At 49.6% G+C, this 25836-nt stretch overlaps 1 protein-coding gene and 1 non-coding gene across 10 annotated transcripts in view; one reads left to right on the top strand and one right to left on the bottom strand.

Moving 5' to 3' along the window:
• Nucleotides 1-25836, bottom strand: part of RALGPS1 (Ral GEF with PH domain and SH3 binding motif 1) — a 296430-nt gene that overhangs the window by 191563 nt on the left and 79031 nt on the right. For all 9 annotated transcript variants that reach the window (XM_043469590.1, XM_043469589.1, XM_043469588.1 and 6 more), the window contains exon 6: nt 889-972. In XM_043469590.1, coding sequence (XP_043325525.1) covers nt 889-972 — 84 coding nt within the window. The remainder of the gene's footprint in view (nt 1-888; nt 973-25836) is intronic.
• TRNAC-GCA lies at nt 13343-13414 on the top strand. Its single transcript has one exon. It is a non-coding gene; the product is annotated as a tRNA-Cys (tRNA).

Raw genomic sequence — 25836 nt, 5'->3', positions numbered from 1 at the left:
TGGATTTACATGTGTTCCTCATCCTGATCCCCCCTCCCACCTCCCTCCCCATCCCATCCCTTTGGGTCTTCCCAGTGCACCAGCTCTGAGCACTTGTCTCATGCATCCAACCTGGGCTGGCTATCTGTTTCACACTTGATAATATACATGTTTCAATGCTATTCTCTCAGATCATCCCACCCTCGCCTTCTCCCACAGAGTCCTTCTTGAGCACCTCATTCTTTCACTCTACACATACTTACTGAATACAGCTGACACTGGGTGAGGTGCTGGGGAAACAGAGATGAACAAGACAGACACAGTTCCTGCCCTCGTGGAGCCCACAGACTGGCAAGCAAGATGGAGACTAAAGAGCTACACAAAGTGCAGACAGACGGGGAAGGGACTACACGGAGAAGCAGAAGAGCAACGAGGGGGCATGTGACGGGGAGCCCTTACACCGACGGGGATTCATGGAAGACTCCTGGAGAGGGTGAGATCTAGTCAGGAGCTGAACAGGGAGAACAGCCGAATGGGGGCCTCACGGGACTGAGACGTGATTCGGCAGGAAAGAGGAAGGCCAGGAAGGCCGAAGATCATAGAGGGGAGGGACAAGAGATGAGGTCGGAGGGGTGGACAGAAGCCATGCCCACCGTGCAGGACCTTGCAGGGCACATTAAGGTGCTCGGAGAACCTTAGCTTCAGTGGAACTGGAAGCCACTGAAATGATTTAAATACAGAAAAGATGTGTTCAATTCCATCTGTTGTGTGAGAAAGGACTGTGATGGCACAAGCATGGATGAACGTGGGGGGTTCAGGAAGAGGGGTTTGGACTGGGGCCAGGGGCTCCCAGCCTACGGGGGACAACAGAATGCTATCTGCACGCGCACGTGCAAGGGGTGTGCTTACCTGGTTAAACCTCCGGGTAAAGGCCACGACGTTGGGGGCGAGACTATGTTTCTCCTTCTTACTCCATCCACAGCTGGCTAGTTCCTAGGAAGCACAGAGTCGATTTCAAACAGTGATTCCAGTGAGGATGCAAATACAGATGGGCATCTATCTGGAATGTAGGCCCAGAGGAGGGGAAGGGCTGAAACCTTGGCCATCTGTGCCCTCCCAGGGTGGGGGAGAAAGGGGCTGGGTCCACAGGTACAGGGGCATCCTGGGACCCCAGAGGCGAGGGTGAGAAGCAGGTTACTTATCCCCACAACCCTGGCCACATCTCTCAGGACTTCTGTGCCCAAATTATTCTCAACCCACAAGGCCACTCTGCCAGCTCCTTGGGACTAGAAGTCCCTTCTTAATGCAGATTGTCTGATAGAGGCTATAATGTTATAATAAGCAGGATTCACCACCCCCTCCCAGGGCTAACTTAAAATTAAAATCTGGCTGAAGATTCTCATTGGCCCAGGGACATCCTCCATTCCTGGAATCAGGGAACATCCCAGGCCAAGCCCATTGCTATCAGAGAAGCTTTTGGATGACCTTGGATTCTTTCCTGAAGCTGGCCTCTCCTATCTCTCACACAAGCAAAGGGGGGCAGGAGGAGAGGTGCCCTTAATATCTTCTTCAGGAGCCTTGTCTCTTTTTTCCTAGCAGGTTTAGCATTATAATTTGAAGAATCAAATGACCTAAATATTACCTATCAGTGAGGCTGGTACCAACAACCCCCCATGTGTGGGCAGGGGACAGGAAGCCTCACTTTTTATCTCACAGAATTCTCACCATATCAGTTTTAATACAGAAGAGGGCTCAGCACTACTCATCCTTCTGAATGAATGCTCTGAAAATCACTCAGTCGTGTCCGACTCTTTGCGACCCCACGGACTATACAGTCCATGAAATTCTCCAGGCCAGAGTACTGGAGTGGGTAGCCATTCACCATTCCCTTCTCCAGGGGATCTTCCCAACCCAGGAATCTAGCCAGAGTCTCTTGCATTGCAGGTGGATTCTTTGTCAGCTGAGCCACCAGCGAAGCCTAAGAATACTGGAGTGGGTAACCTATCCTTTCTCCAGGGGATCTCCCCGACGCAGAGATCAAACCCAGGTCTCCTGCATTACAGGAGGATTCTTTACCAGCTGAGCTACCAGAAGTCCATTAATTTGGTAGCCGTTCCCTTCTCCAGGGAATCTTCCCAACCCAGGCATCGAACCCAGGTCTCCCGCATTGCGGGCAGATTCGTTACCAGTTGAGCCACCAGGGAAACCCAAGAATACTGGAGTGAGTAGCCTATCCCTTCTCCACTGGATCTTCCTGACCCAGGAATCTAACCGGAGTCTCCTGCATTGCAGGCGGGCGGATTCTTTGCAGCTGAGCTACTAGGGAAGCCTTGGCTCCCCTTCTGCTCCCCTTCTTTTCACAAGCAGACATGAGTCTCTGAGCCACAGAGTTTACCTCTGTTTACCATGATTCTCCTTGTTCTGAAATGTATATCTGAGTTTCTTTCCAAATGTATACTTGACCTACCTCTGCGCCACTGAGCCCTCCCACCACCCCACTTTAGAACACATGCTTCCATCCGTCTGCAGATGTCATCACTGCCCTTCTGAAGTACAATTGTGAAGGCAAGGGCTTCTCTCTCAGGTGGACCCTAAAGCCAGCTCTGAAATGTATGGGCTATAATCTGATAGAAAAGAGAATTTGTAAAACTGACGTTCAAGGACTGATTGTCACCCAATTGCTGGTGACAGTTCCCCCCCTGTTTCTTCCTGAATTCTTTTATAAACAGCAGAAGTTATATACATATCCATAGGAGGGGGATGCACACTGCATGTGTGTAAGTGCTCATTTAACTCAGAGCTTGGGTCTTATTTTCACACCATAAGTAACATAGGAAGGCATCCTTAAAGGGAGCAGTGTGGACCTAACAGACAGACCGAGGTCAGAGCCTGCCCTCCACCTATCAGCTGCATTCTGAGAAGAACCTCAATTTTCTCATCTTGAAATGGGTATGATGGTATATTTACCCGCGAAGCTCTTGAGAACAGGTAAGTTAGAATAAAGTGCACACAGGGCACCTGGCATGTAGCAATTACTTGATAAAGGTCACCCCCCTCCTCTTCCCAGGGTCAGCCACGTGCTGGTGAGACATGACTTTAACTCCAAACACTCCCTTCTTTATTCCATATGTGCTCTCACTGCTGTCTTGAATTACTAACAAAAATCTATCATTATTTCTCTTTCATTTTGCTGATGTCACGCAGGCAGGAACCAAAGCAGGTACTTAATACATCTGCCCCAAATTTGCTTGATTTGACCATTCCTAAGACCTGGATTTAAAAACTGAATGTGGGGACTTCCCTGGTGGTCCCGCGGCTAAGACGCTGCGCTCCCAATGAAGGGGGTCTGAGTTCAATCCCTGGTCAGGGAACTAGATCCCACACGCCACAACTAAGACCCAGCATGGTCAAATAAATAAATACTTTTTAAAATAAATAAATAAATAAAAACTATGTGCAATTCTTGGACCCTTTCATGCTACAAGACATGTCATATTCAAAATTAAAACCTCAACAGGGCAAAACACTAGGTATGACAGATTCCTTGATAAAAGAGAGAGAGTCCTTTCTTTCCTCCGAATCCCAACCCTGTCACTCTTTTCCCTGGGGACCGCTTTCCTGGCATCAGTTTCATTGAGACGGAGGAAGAAGAGAGGGATGCTGAGACTAACTCTACAGAACTGTGGTGAAGACCAAGAGAGACAAAGCCCGACAAAGGAGGGGACACGCAGGGCGCAGGTCTGGCTCACAGTGGATTCATCTGGGGAATGCACAGGGCATGAGCCTCCCTCGCTGCTGAAATCTCCCAAAACCAGTGCAGAGAGATTTATCAAGATGTCAAACGACATAAGACGATTCTAACTGCACTAAAACAAGTCCTGGGCCCAGCCTCTTTGGCACTATTCCTCTTCTGTGTTTGGCCTTATTGGAATACAAGAGATTCCATCTGTGCGAAGCGGGTTTGGAAAATGTGAAGTAATAGAGCAACACTCCTCCAGTCACTAATGCCTAAAAAAGGTCTATGCTACGGAACTGATTTGAGCATAATTAACTTAAAATTGACCAGAGGAGACGGGGCTGGTTCTGGAAGGGAGACGAGGGGCTGGGCTGAGGCTGGTAAGGCCCTTGTAGCCTGCATGCTAGAGAGCCAGGCTGCTGTCCCCAGGCTGCATGGGGCCCTGATCTTGCCCAGGCTGCCCCTGGTTCTGAGCTCTCTGCCAAGGTCCACTGGACAGGAAAGGACAGGGAGAACCTGGTCAGTCCTCGCCAGCTTCCTGGAGCACCTCTCCTCCACCATGCGGCTGTTTCCCTGGGTTTATCAGGCAGAAACTTTCTGCCACTAAATAACCTGCCTCCTCTCCCTTCCTCGGGCTTCAGTGAAAGAGAGGTCCTGTCTCCCTGGGACTCATCTGGGCTCTGGCTCCCTTGCCTTCCCTGCTCAGAAGTCTTGCTCTGATGCCTCCTCTGGTACCTGTATCTTCAAATCTCTTCCTCTCCAGTTTCTTTCCTGCTAGCATTGTAAGAGGCTTAGCATAAGCCTCTCCAGCTAATAATAACAATGGTGATGACATATCACCTTGACAGTAATAACCAAGGCCATCTTTTCCAGACCTCCGGCTCCTCCAGCTTCCACTCACTCTCTTTCTTCCCTTTCCAGGCACATCTCTTGAAAGCATTCCTGGCCACCTCCTTCTTGATCCCCTGGCGGGGAACCCCCTCTGATGTTTTCCACTCTCTGTCCTCGCCCCTCAGCCCTGTGTTCTCCTGGTTGAATTCTCACCTCCTGCGCCCCTCCCCCCTGCCATTCCCAGCTGTTTTTTCAGTTGCTTTGTTCTTTTCTGACACATGTCCCCCACATAGTGAAAGTGTTAGTCACTAAGTCATGGGATCAACTCTCTGAGACCCCATGAACTGTAGCCCAGCAGGCTCCTCTGTCCATGGAATTCTCCAGGCAAGAATACTGGAGTGGGTTGCCATTTCCTTCTCCAGGGGATCTTCCCAACCCAGGGACCGAACCCGGGTCTCCTGCATTGCAGGCAGATTCTTTACCATCTGAGCCGCCAGGGAAGCTCCCCATGTCTCCCAAGCCTTGTCTAAACCTGTCCAAGGTCACTTTCCAAGAAGGTGTCTGCATCCCTTTCAGGAAGATCACACTTTCCCATGGCTTCCAGCACACGCCCGTGTCCAGCCCAAGTTTCTTTTCTGACTCCAGACAAGTAGAGTCAGCCACCTCCTGGCCACACCTTCCTTGGCTTCCCACAGGCACCCCAAAATCAGAAGGCCCAGAACCAAAAGGGTGTCTGATCAGCTGCCTTAAATAAAGAACACCTAAAGACATGAAAATCATTTAGACATTCAATAAAACAAAGGACAGTGTTTATAACAAACTGTCCATGGAAAAAGTCCCTAGCCAGTGTAAAAACAATGTTGTCTTAATACTGCAATCTGTAAGCATTCTCAGGTGATAACAAGAGTCAACACTGGCCTCCGCTTGCCCTGGAAGCTTCTCTGGCCACCAGCTTTGTGCTTGGGGTTTAGGAGTCAGATGCCCTGAGGTGGCCTGAGAAAGGCCTGACCTGACTGTGTCTGGGGTCAATGAGGTAAGGCCCTGGAAGAGGAGATCTGGGAAAGGGGACAAAATTCTCCCAGAAGACCCCCACAGGATCTAAGCCACTGTGACACAGGCAGCCACACAAGGCCCTTCCATGCATGAGGTTAATTCTAACTACAATCTTCTCCAAATTACATTCCTAAAACATGCCCACGTGGAAAATGTACCACCTCAAGGAAAGGTCACTAAATCTGACCTCAGGGACCACCACCAGTGGGCACCAGCCAGTGACACCACATTACCATCTTGCTCAATGGCAATCTTTTCCCCTTCTTCCTCTCTCCATGTTTCTCCGCATCCCTCCCATCCTGCCCTCTGAAACAATCTTCAGAAGAACCAGTGGGACAGTCACACACCAGTCAAAGGAGTTTTAGAAGCACCCCAGGAAGTGGGTGACCCACTGAGGCAGTGGGGGGAGACAGCATCAGTTTGGGGGTTGGCAGTAGGGGTCTAAGGAACAAGGCATTTCAGAGCTCTCATACTTCATTGCTGGGAATGCAAAATGGTAGAGCCATTTGGGAGTTTCTTTTTTTAAAAAATAATCTTTTTTTTTTTTTTTTGGCTGTGCCAAGTCTTAGCTGCGGCATGCAGGATCTTGAGTTTCGGCATGTAAACTCTTAGTTGCAGGATGTGGGATCTAGTTCCCTGACCAGAGATTGAACCCAGGCCCCCTGCATTGGGAACACAGAGTCTTACTCACTGGTCCATCAGGGAAGCTCCTAGCAGTTTCTTTTTCATTTTAAGCATACATTTAGCAGATGACTCAGCAATCTCACTAAAGCAAACATCTGTCCACACACAAAAGAAATGTGTGCAAGTTTATCTCAGTTTTCTCAAACCGAAAACAACCCAGATTTCCATCAGTTGGTGAAGGGGAAAACAAATTGTGATCCACTGTTATAATCAACCACTACTCAGCAATAAAATGTATAAACTACTGATACAGGCATCAGCACAGAAGAATGTCAAAAACTATGCTAAGTGAAAGGAATCAAACAGAAAAATATTATAGGATTCCACTTTTACGACATTCTGAGAAAGGTGAGAACTACAGGGGCAGAAACCAGATCACCGACTGCCGGTGGCACAGGGAACGGGGCACAGAGGAGTTTTGAGCAGCTAGGTGAGTTCTCACCCTGGATCGTGGTGGTTCCGTGAGAGAACGGTAGTCCTGCCTACCTCATCCGCAATTTCACCTTCTACAGTTTCAGTTACCTGCAGATCCGAACATATTAAACGGAAAATGCCCGAGATAAACAATTTGCACGTTTTAAATCGTGCACCGTTCTGAAGGGTGATGACATCTTATGCCCTCCAGCTCTGCCGGGCTCAGGACATGAATCATCCTTTGGTCCACCGTGTCCTGCCCGTTCATTAGTCCCTGAGTAGTGGGCTCAGTTATTAGACTGATTGTCGTGGTCTTGCAGGGTTTGTGTTCAAGTAACCCTTATACTTAATAAGGCCCAGGGATCTTCCTGTTGGTCCAGTGGTTAAGACTCTGAGCTTGCACTTCAACCCCTGGCCAGAGAACTTAGATTCCACATGTCACACAGTGCAACCAAAAAAAAGGAAAAGAAAAAAAATAATAATAATAATGGCCCCAAAGCACAGGAGGAGTGATGCTGGCGATTGGGATACACCAAAAAGAAGCTGTAAAGTACTTCTTCTTTAAATGAAAAGGTGAAAGTTCTTGACTTAATAAAGATAGAAAAAAAAATACATTGAGGTTGCTAAGGTCTACAGTAAGAACAAATCTTCTAGCTGTGGAATTGTGAAGGAGAAAGATGTTCATGCTAGTTTTGCTGTTGCCCTTCAAACTACAAAAGATATAGCCACAGTGCACGGTACGTGCTTAGCTAAGATAGAAAAGACATTAAATCTATAGAAGATTTTGAGAGACACCATATTCACCTAACTTTTAGTACAGCATCTTGTTAAAATTGTTCTATTTATTATTGGTTATTGCTGTTAATCTCCTACTGTGCCTAATTTATAAATTAACCTTTATCATAGTACGTATATAGCATAGGAAAAAAGCATAGTACATGTGACCTTTGAACAACACAAGTTTGAACTGCATAGGTCTACTTTTACACAGATTTATTTAACTTATATGCAGAGTACATCATGAGAAACGCTGGGCTGGAAGAAGCACAAGCTGGAATCAAGATTGCCAGGAGAAATATCAATAACCTCAGATATGCAGATGACACCACCCTTATGGCAGAAAGTGAGGAGGAACTAAAAAGCCTCTTGATGAAAGTTAAAGAGGAGAGTGAAAAAGTTGGCTTAAAGCTCAACATTCAGAAAAACTAAGATCATGGCATCTGGTCCCATCACTTCATGGGAAATAGATGGGAAGACAGTGGGAACAGTATCAGACTTTATTTTTTGGGGCTCCAAAATCACTGCAGATAGTGATTGCAGCCATGAAATTAAAAGATGCTTACTCCTTGGAAGGTAAGTTATGACCAACCTAGATAGCATATTAAAAAGCAGAGACATTATTTTGCCAACAAAGGTTCATCTAGTCAAGGCTATGGTTTTTCCAGTGATCATGTATGGATGTGAGAGTTGGACTGTGAAAAAAACCGAGTGCCGAAAAATTAATGCTTTTGAACTATGGTGTTGGAGAAGACTCTTGAGAGTCCCTTGGACTGCAAGGAGATCCAACCAGTCCATCTTAAAGGAGATCAGTCCTGGGTGTTCACTGGAAGGACTGATGCTAAAGCTGAAACTCCAATACTTTGGCCACCTCATGTGAAGAGTTGACTCATTGGAAAAGACCCTGATGCTGGGAGGGATTGGGGGCAGGAGGAGAAGGGAACAACAGAGGATGAGATGGCTGGATGGCATCACTGGCTCAATGGACATGGGTTTGAGTAAACTCCGGGAGTTGGTGACAGACAGGGAGGCCTGGCGTGCTCCAATTCATGGGATAGCAGAGTCAGACACAACTGAGAGACTGAACTGAACTGAACTGAACATGATCTGCAGTTGGTTGAATCTTCAGATTCATAATCCTGGATATGGAGGAACCAGGTATTAGGTGCTCAGTTGTTCAGTTCAGTTCAGTTGTTCAGTCACATTCAACTCTTTGCAACCCCATGGACTGTAGTCTGCCAGGCTCCTCGGTCCATGGAATTTTCCAGGCAAGAATACTGGAGTGGGTAGCCATTTCCTTCTCCAGGGGATCGTCCCAACTCAGGAATCAAACCCGAGTCTCCTACATTGGCAGGCAGATTCTTTACCACTGAGCCACCTGGGAAGCTCTTAACTAGTATATGTACATTTAAATAGTATGTATTTAAAATGTTTACATATTCTATATTTTAATAGTTGCACACATTTAAATATTCTATTTTTTCTCCAATATTACACAATTGATGGATAAAAAGAAAAGAGAATCTATGGGTCCTTGATGTGAGGCATATTCTCTCCTGGAATGGCCCTGGGTCGTTAGAAAATGAAGTGCAACGCTGGCATGCCACCTGGCTTGGCCCCAAATGACATCTGGGGCCACAGAAGTGAAATGAATGCCGCCTGTTGGTTTGCAACTTTTAAAGTCAACCTAAGGAAAGGCTGGAGGACTTGGTGCAGCTGTAAAATGTCAGAATGTTAATTCATTTGACGATGTAAACATATAGCTGACAGAGGTGGTCAGTGGAGACGAAAAGGAGAAGCATAGGAAGGGAGCAGTCAACGGACACCTAAAGCTGATGAAACAAGAAACAGTCAACGGACACATAAAGCTGATGAAACAAGAAACAGAGGTTTCAGGGCACCAAATAAAGTTCCAAAAAAACCAGTGGAAGAGAATCCTCTGGGGAGAGGACTGGGGTAAAAGATCAAAAGCCTTGCTTTATAAGCTCTTCTCCACTATCAGAATATCAAGAAATGATGACTTTGAAACAAACTTTAATAGGTGACATGTTACAATATTACACACTGTAACTTTCTAAAATAAAATTTTAACAGTTGAGTAAACACTCAAATTACAAAGTTTTTATAAACTTATAACCTGCTGATAACCTGTCAGGGTCAACATCTATGACATAAAGTGTCAACATAAACAACATAGTTTTCACATGACCTGTATCTTCTGAAGGAGTGTGCCTATCCAATCGCGACCATCTGGACCTTCAGGAAGCATGTCTGTCCTACAGGAAATGGTAGAGCTTTACCCAAATGAAGCCCAGAGGAGAGCTGCTAACTGGGGTGGCGGAAAAGTTCCACCAACAGGGCTCCTGCCTTGCTGCCTTAAATCCTCACTGGGACAAAATCAGCTGCTATGAAAAATGGAAGGAAGAGAAAATGGGAGGAGGAAAGGCCAGAGGAGGCAAGGACGGAAGAAAGGAAGGAAAGGAAAAGAGAAAGGGAGGGATGAGGGAAGAGGGGAGGGAAGACTCAAGACAACAAAGGGCAACTGCACTTTCCTGCTTTGTTTCTGAAGGTTGAAGCCCTAAAAAGCCTTTCCTAGAGTGGAGTCTTCTGAGTGATGTCAGCGGAGAGAGAGAGGCATCTTTAGCTCTTTCTTGGGAGAAGGAGCAGGAGAAGAAGGAGATAGACGGGGAAGGAGAGTGACAAGAAAGGATGAAGAAGGAAGGGAAAGAGATGAGGAAGAGACAACAGTAACTGACGGTCTATGAAACGCATCTACATTCATCTGATATCAGAGTTAAAGGACCAGCAATGGACCAAACAAAACAGCAAAGGACCAAACAAACATGCTCCTGCTTTCTAAGTTCCATGGGAGGGAAGAGAGATGAGAAATCTGTGCTAAGTCAGACGATGATATATCCTTTGAAAAAAATGTTAACCAGGATAAAGGAATGGAATACTGGAGCAGATGCCTCGGGATGCCTGGCTGGTAAACCAGCTGGAGTGGAGACCGTGAACGAGGAGGACCTGGGAGAGGGTTCCAGACTGAGAGTTCCAGGAGGGAAGCACAAGTGTGAAGGCCCTGGAAGCTCTGACAGGTGGGCAGTGAGGCTGGAGATGGGAGGAGACGGTGTGGGAAGGTAGGGGGTGGAGGCTTGCAGGGCAGGGAGAGACTGGCGCTGACTCTGAGTGGGACGGAAGGACCATGGAGGGACCGGCAGAGCAGGTCCAAGCCTCACGCGGCGCGCGGGGTGGGTTTTCCCGACGAGGTGGCGCAGTGAACCGGCCTCCCTGTCAGGGGCTCCGTGCTGTGCTGCTGTCTCGCCTCGTACACAGGCAGCGGTCCTTTCCTCATGTGAGAGCCAGCCACTTTAGTAATCTGAAACAAACACCTGCTGGGAGGCTGTGCGTGGAGAAGAGGAGGAGGCTGGCCAGGGAGGGAGGCCACGAGGGCCTCCACAGGGCTCAGAAGCCCTGGCCAGGCAGGCCACAGAGGGGAAAGAGTCGCTAGGGACAAACGGGTGCCTTCTGCGGAACTGGGGTGCGTGTTCAGGGTAGGGGTCACTGACCGAATAGAAGGGATCCACTTTTTCAGCTTCTATTCGTTTCGATAAAGCCATGCGTTCACAGTTGCTACTGTTTCATCAAGTCCTCAGACTACCGTCTGCTGAGCAAACATGTAGACTGAGGGTCGTGAGGATGATGCAAACCTTTCCAGCCCAAGGGCTGTGCAGCTCGGCACAATTGGAACCAGCTGTCCAGGCCGGGCAGCGGCCAAGTGCAACCCTGTGGACCGCCTCCAGTCCATGTGACGGAGCAAGGGCCCCGTGAGCAGGGCGCGGAGAGCCGCCTGCAGTGCAGCCGCCCGGATCCCGGGCCGGTCACGAGGTCCACAGGGCCACACTTTCACTTCCCACTCTCACCCGGGGGACTATGCTCAACCCCTTCTCCATAGTCTTGGGAAATACTTTTTCCAAATAACATCATTCAGATGTTCTGTTTTTAAAAAGAATTGTTTTTTTTTTTGTTTTTTTTTTTGATCAGGGACCTTACACGTGTTCACTACAGAAAACTTAAAACAACACAGAAAGCCCAGAGAAGAGACCTTAAGTCACCCGTCAGCCCAACACCCAGAGAAACCAGAATTTACACTCAGTTAATACTAACGGCAGAAACAACAACAGCTAACTTTATTGAATGCTTACTAAGGGTCAGGCACCATGTCAATTGTTTTACGTACATGTATCCATTGCTCACTGAATTCTCACAACAATCCTTCAAATGGATACTATGACTGCCCCATTTTACAGATGGAAGAAATGAAAATTTAGTTAGAGGAGTTAAGCAGTTTGCTGAGATCCTCTTATGTGGTCCACCTGAGCACCAAGATTCAAACCTGAGTCTGCAGGTCTCAGGAGCCTGGCCTCCTTGGCATCAGAGGGTGTCTGTCTCCAGAACAGGGACCCCTGCCCACTCCCAGGGCGGGGGGAGGAGGGCTAGCACACAGGCACACACACTCAGCCTCTCAAAGAAACTCACACTGTAGGTGTGGTTCTGTCCTTCCTAACGCACCATTACAGACATGTTCTCATGTCTGCCCCACTCTCCTTTCATAGGATTCCTCATACACACATGACATATCCTAGAAACAATTCATCATATTTGTCTCCTTTTGTTTTTCCGAGCTCTAGGAGAAAATTTCAGTCTGTCATTTAATTCTCCTTTGGTTTTCTGCAATATCTGGTTCGCTGTTCACTGTTTCCACTGCAATTTAAATCTGGTAATCACGTTCCCCACCACCACTCCCACCCCCTGACACCCCCGCACAATTCAACCCTTCTTCATCTGGATCTCTGCAAACTGCAGTTGTTCACGACACTACCAGGAACACAAGATGAAATTTCTGGGAGTACCTGCTTCATGGGGAGGGCAGGCTCTGACCTAGCCCTCACACTGCCTTCTATTTTTTGGCCAACCCAAACTTTTCTATGTCTGGTGTGTATGCTAAACACCACGTCGGAAACTGGAAAAGTGAACTCAGAAGTTCCAGGACCATGTGATTTTACCAGTGAGTCTGATCAGACTTCATCATTAGATGTTTAAGTAACACCTAATTCTTATGCTAAATAATTTATTCCAGAGCACAAAAGGTGACGGAAAGAAGCCCCAAACCCAAACACCTAAGAAATACAGAACAAGCGGGGAAAAAAAAAATCATGCTACATGGCCTGGTGGGTTTGTCTGAAAAAATGTAAGGCACTTGCCTGCTGGTAGAGTGAATAGGAATCCGCCTGCCAATGCAGGGGACACAGGTTCCAACTCTGGTCGGGGAAGATTCCACGTGCCTCGGAACAGCTAAGCCCATGAGCCAGCCACAACTCCTGAAGCCCGCGCCCTAGAGCCTGTGCTCCACAACAAGAGAAGCCCCCATTCGCCACAACTAGAGAAAGCCCATGTGCAGCAACGAAGACCCAGCGCAGCCAAATAAATAAATAAATACATTTTTAAATGTAAGGATAAGCTGTATATTATGAAAACTATTAACATAATAATAGCATATCAATAAATCAAAGAAGGAAAAGGGTCACTTTCCTCTCAGATACTGAAAAGTAACTAGCAAAATGCAATGTTCGTTTGGGATTTTTAAAAAGAAAAATAGAACTTAGAAGCTTAGTAATATCTATCTCAAACCAACAGCCATCAATATGTAATAAAACAAGAGGAGCACTACAGCAGTGGTCCCCAACCTCTTTGGAACTGGGGACCAGTTTCATGGAAGATGGTTTTTCCACAGCCTCAGTGGAGAGATGGTTTTGGGATGATTCAAGCACATGACATTTATTGTGCACTTTATTTCTACTTTATTGGGCTTCCCTGGTAGCTCAGATGGTAAAGCATCTGCCTGCAATGCAGGAGACCCGGGTTCGATCCCTGGGTTGGGAAGATCCCCTGGAGAAGGAAATGGCGACCCACTCCAGTATTCTTGCCTGGAAAACCCCATGGACTGAGGATCCTGGTAGGCTACAGTCCATGGGGTCGCAAAGAGTCAGACACCACTGAGCGACTTCACTTTCACTTTTATTTCTACTATTATTATATCAGCTCCACCTCGAATCATCAGGCATGAGATCCTGGAGGCTGGGGACCCCTGAACACAGGAATCTGAATTACAGATCAAACAACAGGCGGTGCAGACTTTCCCACAAGGTTCCTTGTCTGAACTGCAGAACACAGACAATGATGTGAGTGACCTTCTTAATTCTCTTAGGACTAGGACACTTGCGTACACAGTGGACCTTCAGGCACGAGGCTTAATTCTCTCATGGACCCCTGGTTGAAAAGGCCTATACCCCAATGCTGGCCAATAGCAATATAATGCAAGCCATGTGTTTTAAATTTTTTAATAGCCATATTTTAAAAAGAAAAAAGATGAACTTACTTTCAACTGTTTTTTTAATTCAATATATCAAAATGTTAACTTTTCAACCTGTAATCAATATAAAATATACAAAATTGTTCATGAGATAGTTTACATTCTTTTGTACTAAGTCTCTGAAATCTGGTCTGCCTTTCACACTTACAGAACGCCTCAGTTTGGACAAGCCACATGTCAACTGTCCAATAGCCACATGTGGCCACCATCCTGGACAACAGAGCTCTAACCAAGGAACAAAGGCAAGACCCTGAAATATGAGAAAGAATGACTGAACTGGAGAGGTCAGGCAGGAGAACCAAAGACAAGCCCAGAAGCCCCATCAGCAGGGCTGGGGCCAGCGGGGAGCCAAGGCAGTCAGCTGAGAACCAGGGAGGAAGGTTAGCCTGGGGAAAGCAGGAAGACAGACCAGGCGAGGCACCCACTCATGACTGATCTGAAGTAACGGGCTCTTCGTGACCCTGCTGCTGAAGCTCTGTCCCCACCTCCACTTCCCCTGCCCCAACAAAGGGAGGTGAGCTTGTCACTGCACTAATAGATGAGGGCAATCAAGCAGATGGAAAGAAATACATTCAAAAAAGATGGAGAAAGACATGTGCCGTTCACATTGTGATGTCATGTTTTCATGGGGACTTCCTAACCCAGGAATCCTGGGTTCTGATCTCGGCTGTGCCCTGAGCGCCCTCTGAGACTTTGGGCCGGTCCTTCCCAGTCAGGGGGCCCAGCGTCCTGTCTATAGAATACAGTGGGCCCTCCATGGTCCTTAAGATCCTCCCAGCTCTCCCATTCTATGAGCCTGTGAGAAGCAGAGGTCACACGTGTAGCTTAATACAAAGACAGGATTAAGTAATACCTGCCCCTGGAGACTGTGTGACGGCAGCAGTTTTCTCTCCAAGTGTTTTGAGAGGTGAGGAGAGGCTGAGCCTGAGAGACACAGTCAGGAAGGGGCCAGGGCTTTGGGGCACCGCACTGTTCCTAAGGGACGGGGTGGACACGACAACCCGGGGAGGCAGGAGACAGGAACCAGATCAGGGGCAGGAAGGTGGGGGCAGACGAACAGAGAAAACACAACCAAGGTTCCTGAAAGAGGGAAGAGAAGGGAGTGGAGGGAAGGGGAGAAGAAAGGAGGAGAGAGGAAAGGAATGGAGGAGAGGTGAGGAAGAAGGAAAGAAAAGGGGAGAAAAGAGAGAAGAAAGAAATGCATCCAAAGGTGTTTGAAGTTGAATCCAGGTGGACTGTGGTCAGGGAGGGGAGAGGGCACCCTGGTGGAACAGGGCAGGGAGGGAGGGGTGTGGGGAGCCCCGAAGGGGCAGCTTGCTGTCCAGGGCGTGGGAGAGGAACTCGGAGAGAGAAGCAGCGGCCGCTCACGCGGCGTGTCCCACAGGCTCTGTGTCCCCAACAACAGCGGCCTCTGAAGGTCTGCATGTCAGGAGCAGACATGACCAGCTGGTCAGACGCCAAAGAGGCAGCACTGGCCACCCTACACCAGGGGCCCATTCGGGGAGGCTGAGACCCACACCGTGTGCCCCCCAGTCACACCAGACAGGAGGGGAACATAGTGGGAACACAGGGAGATAACCGACCGCCAGCCTCACGGCACCTCCTCCTTCTGTGAGGTGAGCAGACAAAACCAGTCCTGTCCCCGGGCTGAGAATAACAATAATGATGAGAATAAAATAGTAACAGCAGCTAACAGCTTACTTACTGCAGGCCAGGCAAGGCTAAACACCATTCTTATATTACATCCCTTAATCTGTTAACAATGGCATCCACCAGGAAGGGCTATTATTTGCCCCCAGTGTACACACAAGTAAAACTGAGATTCAGGGAGGATAGTTCACTTGCTTAAGGTCCCACAGCAAATACACCACAAAACTGGGATTCAAACTCAGGTTTGTGTCACTAAAACCTAATCTCTTAACCACCGTGCTTTCAGCCTGGTCACGCATTATTGCCATGATTTTTCACCAACATCTTGAATAACATTGTGCCTGCCAGGTGGATGGCATTGTAGGGCTTAAAAGTGAATAAAAGGGTGGGGAAGGAAGACAGCCACAAGGCACTTCGTGTTTCCCACACCTCAGGCACTGAACAATGTGCTTTCGGCTACTTTATTGTGCTCAAGTCTCAAAGCCAGACCACGAAGTAGATTTTACTATTCCAATTTTACAGATGACAAAACTGAGGCTCACAGAGATGAAGTCATTCATGCAAGTTCATCCAGGTAGTAAATGGCAGACACCACAGCCTGGGCTTTTGATACAGAAAGGCCCCAGAGGTGGGTCTGGGGTATGAGGTAAGGTAACCGGACGGGGAGCCTAGGAGTGGATGGACTTCACTCAAAAAAGGCTGACCTAGCCAGGGGGCGGGGGTGGGCAGGAAGCTGTAGGAAACAGGAGGCTGGAGGTTGCACAGGGGCTCCAGGCTGTCCCACCCTAAGGATATCCCCTGACCCCCGCGCTTTGTGTCAGGCTTGACTTCCGCTGGAGCTGCAAGAGGGGGCCACACAGTCTCTCCAGTCATCAAAGTCACCGTTTCATTCAATGTAGCACATTGAGTCTCCTCTCCCAGGAACTCGCTTTTTGATAGCAAGCACCGTGAAGCCCCCGGACAGAGCAGGATTTCTGGAAACAATGAGAGACTCCTGATAGACTCCAGCAGTGGCTCCGCAGCAGGACCCCCCACAGGGGTGAGGCGGGGTTGACGTGGGAACGGTCTGACGGCGACCAGAGACAGCCAGGGCATGGGGACCGGGAGGAACGGCTCTTTCAGAGAAGCTGCTTCCTCTCCTGAGAAGCTGAAACAAGAACCGCCTTTCACACGTTTGATCTATACGAGGATACTTGCTGGAATTAGAAGTGTGAGGAAGCCTTTCACACTCTGGAGCCAACAGCCTCTGAGGTGTGAAACCACCTTTTGTAGGACGGGAGTTAGGTCATGGCTTCCTTCGAGCCCGCCTCGGGCCTGGCCACCCCTCAGCTCTGTCTGCAGCCCCATCTCACCAGGAGCACCAACAGGGTGGTCTCCCCCAGGGCCTCCCCTGTCTGTGCCAGGCTCTGTGCGAGGCTTGCGGGCTCGGACAGTGGACGCGGCACTCGCCTCCCAGCGGAGAAGACTGGCATTCATTCAGAACATGCTGCTGAGTTCCTGCGGACAAGTGCAGGGTGAGCCAAGGAAGTAATGGGGGGCTTCACAGCCAAGGAGAGGGGGCCTGGCACTGAGCCAGGGCACTGGGACAGGAGGGCATGGAGGGCAGCCTGCCAGGCAGTGAACAGCCAGTGCCCGGGCCTGGCGGTGGATCCGAGGGCCTGCGAGGCAGCCGGGGCAGGGGGAGCAGACAGTGGGTGGGGCGGGCTGGGCGGGAAGGGATAAACCAGGTCTCACAGGGCCTGCAGACTTGGGAAACCAGTGGACATCTTGAAGACACTCGGGGAGGTGGTCAGAGATTTAAAAACTGCACGGTGGACGACAGAGCAGGATGGGGCAGAAGGGGGTATGGAGATGTTCCCGCAGAGTAGGTGAGGAGGAGAGAGGGCAGCCTGCCTGGGAGGTGACTCTGGGGACAGAGAGAGGTAGAAGGAGCGGGAACAGGGCTCGGGGACTGCCTAGGAGCAGAGAACACGAGAGAGAGGAGTCACCGATGACTTCTTGAAAGAAGCACAGCTCTGCCTACAGAAGCAAGTCCTAAGAACCCTGGGCATGGTGTCTGAGGCTCCACAACAGGACTGCCCCATTCTCTAGTCTAATTTTGCATGGCACCCTTCCCCTCTCCTTTGCTCTGGCCAACCGAATCTGCTCACTGGTCCCTGCACATGGCCATGTTCTTCCCAACCACCTTACCAGGTTCAAGCTGTTCCCTCCACCTGAAACGCCCTCTCTTCTGGTCCTGCGTCCAGAGCACAGCAATCTCTCCAGGCCGTGAGCAAACAGGACCCCTCTGGGGGTGCCGTGTCTGTGCCCCCGCGTATCAGCCCCACGCCCAGACGGTGCTCAGTCTGCTCCCATTAGTGTGGCCCTTGAGTCCCTTGGACTGCAAGGAGATCCAACCAGTCCATCCTAAAGGAAACCAGTCCTGAATATTCATTGGAAGGGCTGATGCTGAAGCTGAAACTCCAATACTTTGGCCACCTGATGCGAAGAACTGACTCATCTCAAAAGACCCTGATGCTGGGAGAGATTGAGGGCAGGAGGAGAAGGGGATGACAGAGGATGAGATGGTTGGATGGCATCACCAACTCAATGGACATGAGTTTGAGTAAGCTCCAGGAGTTGGTGATGGACAGGGAGGCCTTGCATGTTGCAGTCCATGGGGTCACAAAGAGTCGGACACGACTGAGCAACTGAACTGAACTGAACTGCCACTATTTACACAGATTTCTTACTTTCCCCTCTAGATCTCCTCACTCACCCTCAAGTCCCCTGAAAACCAGGCAGGGAGCCTCATACATGGTACACGCCAGTCAATATGTGCTGGACAACTGAATGGTAAGCATGGAACCCGCCGTCCCCAGCAGGCCCAGGAATGCCTGCTCAAGCCACAAGAAGATCGCCTGGAAGAACATCTCCGGTAACTACATTCAAATCCACAGCTCCCCTCAGAGGCCTCACACTGGCCCTCTTGTGCATCCACCTTCCTCCAGATGCCACTCAGACTCCAGGGGCCACCTGTAGGGTGACTTCAAATATGCAGCTGAGCCAGCTCGGTGCTGCTCTGATCGCCTCCAGGCCAGAGGGCCGCGGCTCGGAGCCTCTCACAGCCTCACAATCACCTCAAGGGTGAGTCCCCTGGGGTCTAAAGTGGCCCGTGTTGCGGGGGGGAGAGGGGCGGTAGGCAGGGGCGGGCCACAATTGGAGCCCAGAGAGTCCCAGGTCCACGAGGAGGGGACGGCAGCTGAGGAGGGGTGCTGTGCTCTGTAGAGGGGCACAGGGTTAGAGACAGATGACCAAATCCAGCCGCACACAGAAGTGTCTGGGCATAACATTTTGAGAGGCTTGCCCTCTCCAAAAAGTTTATCCACGATGCAGAAGAGGAAAAGGGGGAAAAACAAGAGATCACAACTCATTTTATGAGCAGTTTTCATCCAAGAATCTCATATTTTCCACTGAAGGAAAAGCCAACCTACATCTAGAGTCAAACTTTTCAAGACCTACACTCAAGAGAAAGAAACGCTCTCCAGCCATAAATTAAAGGCCAGCTTTAAACTCCCACTTCCCCAGAGAGCCAGAGCTTCAGAGACCTTCACGCCCTGCAGGCGGGCCCTGACTGTCCGCCCGTCTAGTCGGAAGGCAAACAACCCAGGCTATTTGTAACGACAAGCAAACACTAATGAATTTCGGAGCGTGTCTGGTGCTTGCGTTTATAGTTCATAAAATCATCTGGCTTCTTCTCACCCATGCTGACATGCCAGTGAGGCAACCCCAGATATTTACAGACAGAAAGGGGCTGCCAGGACCACTCTGTGAGAGGGGGGCCGGGGGTACAGGGGACTGCCTGTAACCTCCCCATTACATATAAACCTATTTTTATGCTCTAACATTCAGCCTCAATCTTGGCATGCAAGATCCTATTAAACACTAGGTACTATTAAACACTATGTTTTTTTTAAAACATCAATCTAACTGTCTCAATTGCATACAGGTAAAAACCTAGTCAGAAGTGACCAAAATGGCTTTTCTTTTAATATCAGCCAGATATAAATCAAGCATTTAAAATGCAGTTAAGATGTTTCCAGTCAGGTATATAATTTGTCTAATCACACTCCTGAATTCTAAGTGTCTGGAGGAAAATTACTTCCATAAAAAATAGGCAGTCGGTCTGGGGGCACCACACGTATCCCCAACCCCCAGGGCAGACCCCTCAGGCCCAGCTAAGGCAGAGCCCCTGTCCTGGCAACACCGCAGTGACCACCCAGGGGGAAGGGACCGCGGAGGCTCTGGGACTCCTTCCACCCCGAGGAGGTCTCGGGGAGTCGCCACATAACCCAGATGGCCCAGACTGGCCCCTGGCTGTCTGAGTCCTCCAGAGGCCAGCTTTCATCCCCCAAGGAGACACACATCACAAACCACAGGAAGAGTTACTAACATGCAGAGTGAGCTCCTACATAAGGAGATCTTTCTTAACCTCAAATAGCTATGCAGCATTCACTTCTTAATGGCCAAGTGTCCCACATCTGACCTAAGCCATGTGCAAATAAAGGTTGTCTGAACATGGGCTGTCTGAGTGCATCAATGTGCAGAAGCCATCGCTCATTTAATGGTGCCCCCCCACAGGCCCTCACTGCTCCCCCACCAACCCCCCCAAACCCAGGCTCCATTCAGAAGCCTGAACAGTACAAACACCAAAGGCGCTGACTGGAGCAGACAGGGTCTCAGAGCCAGAAGGTCCCCAAGAGGCAGGTGATGTATTCAGACAAGGGGACACTGAAGGACACTGGTTCCCCATTACTCACACATTGGGGTGTCTGCCCTGCTCTTGACCATCCCCACCTCTCGGAACTGCATCGTGCCTGCAACCTCATCACAGGAGCAGTCACCTTGAATGACACGAATCTGACCTCCAATGGGCCATTAATAATTCCCTGTGTATGAATTTGGGCTCTAGGTGGAGGGAGAGGGAAAAGAGTCAGCCTGCAGCCTGCAGTCATCCTGTGCATCCCCGTCCCCTTCCACCGCCCTCACCACCACCACCACCCCGGCGCCAACCAAGGAGTCACAGAGAGAGGGATCTGAGAAAGGATGGAGGAGACAGGAAAGACAGGAGTCTGGTCAGGCTTCTAAGCCCAGATTCCAGCTCCTCTCCACTTTCGGGTTCTAGAAGATACCCCCTAAGGCTTATAGTAAATTCCCCTTTTTATTGGCAAACTCCCCTCTGTCAAGCTGGCTTGTGCTGTTTTCTGTTACTTGAAACTAAAAACATCACCTGGTCTCCCACTGTTCTGTTCTCATAGCCCAGCAGCCTGGGTGGCCTCAGTGAAGGAAAGGTGAGGAAGGGGAAGGACAGCCTGACAGGGGCCAAGTCTCAGAAAGCCCCTTTCTCATGGAAACCGATCAAACAGGAGGCCAGGGACCTCCTTGGGAGAGTCAGGAGCCAGGAACCAGAGGTCAGGGACCTGGTTTCCGGTTCCCAGGGAGTCTGGACTCTGCTGACCTTCCCGATGTGTGGCTTTGCTTCCTGCTTCCCTCCAGAGGGGTCACGGAGCTAAGGTCAACGGAGTCAGGGCTGTGAGCTAATCCCTCAGAAGTGGGGAGGGTGGAGGTGAAGAGAGCATCCCATCACATAGGCCTCCAGGGTGACGTGTGCCCAAGGGTGTGGAGTTTTCGGGAAGGGAAAGCTAGCCTGGGCTCAGAAGTTCAGGGACTCAGAGGAGTGAAGTGAAATTTCCTGAGGCCACACAGCAGCAAGCATGAGGCCAATTCAACCCAGGTGGGCCATACACCAACCTCCATGGTATCAGCTCCACCCCTCCAGGATATTTTACCTGCTAGCTCTCCTTTCCTGGGGCCAAGAGCAAAGAAGCACTTGTGACTGTCAATAAAAAGAATAATGAAATTGTACCTCTTCTCCCCATCCCCACCAGAGGGGCTATTTAGTCTCGATCCTCAATGAAGGGTGGGCCTATTGGATGGAGGTGTCCTGTCTGACTGAGAACCTCAATGGACCTGAGGCTGCACACTGGATTTCAGGCACTGGGGATGAACTGGTCTGTGCAGTGAAGGGACATGGATGGTCCTGGGAGGGGAACAAAGAGCTGGAAAGTGGCTGGGATCAGCTGAGGGCCCACAGCGATGGGGCAGCCAATGGGTATTTTAGAGATAGTGATGGCTACGGCACCTGTTAAAGTTGTTAGTGTGGCTCCCAAGGTTCCCTTTCCAAGAAGTCTCTGTGGCTCCCTAGAACTCTGCACACAGATTCTTCAGGCAGTGGGGAATCTGAAGAACTATTGCCCCATAACTGTGGCTCAGGGCAGAACTGATGTATGTGCTAGGAATAAGCCTCTAGGGACTTAACACAAATCTGAAGAGAAAGACCTGGCCTTCCTAAATCCACAGGGTTGGGATTCAAGATTCAAGACTGGTTTGCATCCATCTCAGAGAGACATCTGGGTGACTGTGATAATGACAACTATTTAAACAAAAAGAAAAAGAGGGACTTCCCTGGTGGTCCAGTGGTTAAGAATCCGCCTGCCAATGCAGAGGACACGGGTTCGATCCCCGTCCAGGAAGATCCCACATGCCTCAAGGCAGCTAAGCCCATGTGCCACAACAACTGAGCCTATGTCCTAGAGTTCAGGATCCACGCTACTGAAGCCCGTGCACTTAGAGCACATGCTGTGCAACAAGAGAACCACCACAATGAGGAGCCCATGCGCTGCAACGAAAAGTAGCCCCCGCATACTGCAACTAGAGAAAGCCCGCAAGCAGCAAAGAAGACCTAGTGCAACCAAAAATTAGTTAATCAATTAATAAACCAAAAAAAAAAAAAAGAGGGAGAGGAGGAACACCAGCAGCAGCCCCCTGCTGGGCACAGCTGGCCTTGCAGTCAGAGTGCTAAGTAAGGACTCAAATGCATCATCACACAAATCCTCCCAATAGCCCTAGGAAGGGTCTATGACCATCATCGCCAGTTTACAGATGCAAAAACAGCAGTCTAAAGATGTTGAGGAACCTGCCCAAATCCACACAGCTGGTTTGTGATGGAGCAGGATCTCAACTCAGCTCTGTCTGAACCATAACGCACGCTATTAACCAGTAGGCCACATGGTCTCCCCAAAGATAGGTGCTTGAGCCCTGACTCTTCTGCTTCCTTTCTGGAAGGTTCTAGGCAGCCAGGGACTGTATCTGAGCTGCACCCCACCTCCGGCCGCTCTGGCTGTCACTAGGGCCACTTCTCTCGAGGCTGCCCCTTCAGGTGTTTTCTTTTCCCAGCTCCCACCAACTGTCCCAACTTCCAGGGACACTTTGACCCTGAATGAGTCTCCAGGGGCAAGTCAGCCTTCAAGATCCCTCTACAGGCCTAGGGGTCCTCCTCGAGGCAGGACCACGACCAGGAGCTCCCGGAACCTAGAATCTGCCAGAGGGCATGCAGATTAGTCCACAGAAGAGCCCAACTTAGACCTTCTGAGAAAGCAGTGATCTAATTTTGCCTCGTCATACTCCCAGCACCAGGCATCTCCTGTGGGTGTCTCATAGGCTCCCCAAATGCAACACCCACAAAACCAAATTCCCCAAGTGCCCACCCCACCCTATGTCATCCATGTCCTCTGCCAACCACTCAGGTGCCCAGAGGCTGCATAAGCCAGCCACATGGGCAATTTCTTTCAGTGCCCTGTCCTCCCTGGCCTGGTCTCTCACCTTGGGCCCTTGGTGCAAGCTGCCCCCTCTGTCAGGAACATTTCTCCTCCTCCCTAGCACCTGACTACCTCCACCTCGTGCCCCAGGTTTACACACCATTTATTCACCGTTTGTTGAGACAAGCTTCCCTGAGCCCCCACACCACCCTAAGCCAAGCTGGATGCTCCTTCTAAGCCTCCTATGGAAGAAGTAACGCCCCTGACAGGAGCCCAGACTATTCTGTATGCAGGCGCTTGTTGACTTCTCCGTCTTCCCTCCCTAGACCATCGGCATTGCACGGGAATAGCACCTAAGAACCTAACTTGTTCACCTTTGTGTGTCTGGATCCTGAGGGGGAATCCGGCCAGAGGAGGTACTGAAGAACTAACTGCTGACTGAGTGAGTGGCATCCAGGAGCAACTCACAGGAAGTAAAGCGATTTGACAAAAAAAAAAAAATGAGTGTTCCATTTCTGAGTGGCGGCTCAGCACAGCAGGTTTCAGTCAGTGAGTCAATGACAATTTACTCAACAGGTACTACGTGACCAGCACCACGCCAAGCATCTGAGGAACCAAGATACATGAGGCTTGTGTTTCAGGATCCTCTGGAATCTAATGAAAACTACAGGCTCCCTCCTCAGTGAAATGCGAGTCACAAAAATTATGTGAAATTTTGTACACTACTTTTTAATTAAATTTAAATGAAAAAAAAAATCTGATTTTCAGAGATCATTTCTCTTGTTTTTTCCAAGCCAAAAAAAGAAAAAGTAAGAAAAGAATTAAAAGAAATCTAAACTGTGCCGATAAGACTGCCGGACTGCCCCATGGATCCTGCTGCAGTCCGGTTTGAGTAAGGCAATCACCCAGGGTCAGCGTGTGGCTCCTCGAACCAGACCACCTGCGTTCAAATGTGATTCTATCGCTGGCCAGACCTGGGACTCTGGGCAGATCGATTAACCTCTCTGGCGTCTCATCTGAAAATGAAGATCGGGGGAGGAACCAAGATGGCCGAGGAATAGGACGGGGAGACCACTTTCTCCCCTACAAATTCATCAAAAGAACAATTGAACGCAGAACAAACTTCACAAAACAACTTCTGATCGCTAGCTGAGGACATCAGGAGCCCAGAAAAGCAGCGCATTGTCTTCGAAAGGGGGTAGGACAAAATATAAAAGATAAAAAGAGAGACAAAAGAGCTAGGGACAGAGACCCATCCCAGGAAGGGAGTCTTAATAGAGGAAGTTTCCAAACACCAGGAAACCCTCGCACTGGCGGGTCTGGGGGAAGTTTTTGAATCTCGGAGGGCAACCTAACTGGGAGGGAAAAATAAATGAAACCCACAGATTATGTGCCTAAAAGCAACTCCCAGCAGAAAAGTACCCCAGATGCCCGCATCCGCCACCAGCAAGTGGGGGCGGAACAGAGAGGAGCGGGCGGCATTGCTGAGGGTAAGGACCCGGCCTGAATACCCTGAGGGCAATCGGAGGGAGCTTTTGTGAGATTCCAACTTAAACTGTGGGATAGCAAAAGAGAGAGAGAAAATTAACCGGCCCGAACACACTGCCGGCCATTCGCAGAACAAAGGGTCTGAGCAAGTCCAGAGGAGCTAGCAGGCTGCAAACCGGCCCAGCCCCGCCAGAGGCAGGGGGGAGGGGAAAGGGGCAAACTTGGCCCCAGAGATGGCATCCCCTACCACACCGCAAACAGGCCTCCAGTTTCTAACCAAAGGCTTCCTGAAATTCTGGATGGTCGACATCCACCGGGAGGGTCGCGGGAGGGTCGCGGCTAAACTCAAGGCGCACGGCACCTCACCGGTGCGGGTGGAAACTGAGGCTGGGGCCTCGGAGGGGAGAAGGTGCGCCGCACCCGGGGAGAGTGCGCCCATCAAGCACCTGGCTGCCTGAGCTGCTCGGGCTGGGGAAGGCACAAAACGCAGGCGCAATTGAGTCCGCGCTTTTGTGGAATACCCGAAAACTGGACCTGCACGCAACGCAGGGCCCGCTCCATATAGAGCAGCCGGGAGCCTGAGCAGCGTAGACGGGGAAAACAGCGCCCCTCCCTCCCCGCAGCGCGACGGAACTAGCGAACCTGAACAAGAGACCACCTCCGCCCGCCTGTGTCAGGGCGGAAATTAGGCACTGAAGAGACCGGCAAACAGAAGCCAAATAAACAAAGGGAACCGCTTCAGAAGGGACCGGTGCAACAGATTAAAATCCCTGTAGGTAACACCGACTCCACTGGAAGGGGCCTGTAGATATCGAGAAGTGTAAGCTGGAACGAGGAACCATCTGAAACTGAACTGAACCCACACTGACCGCAACAGCTCCAGAGAAATTCCTAGATATATTTTTACCTTTATTTTTTTTCTTTTCTTTTCTTTTTTATTTTTTCTCTTTTATTTTCTTTTAAAATTCCCTATTACTCCCCCACTACTCCTTAACTTTCATTTTCATATATATTTACGAATTTTTTAATTAGGAAAAAATTTTTTTTTCTTTTTCTCTTATTTTCTTTTAAAGTCCTCTATTACTCCTCTACTACTCCTTAATTTTCATTTTCATTTCACTATAACCTTGCAAAAAAAAAAGAAAAGAGAAGCCCTA

Source organism: Cervus canadensis, chromosome 5, assembly GCF_019320065.1.
Source record: "Cervus canadensis isolate Bull #8, Minnesota chromosome 5, ASM1932006v1, whole genome shotgun sequence".
In the NCBI taxonomy this organism is placed as follows: Eukaryota; Metazoa; Chordata; class Mammalia; order Artiodactyla; family Cervidae; genus Cervus; species Cervus canadensis.
Note: the sequence above shows the minus strand (reverse complement) of the source record. Positions and strands in the feature narration are given on the sequence as shown.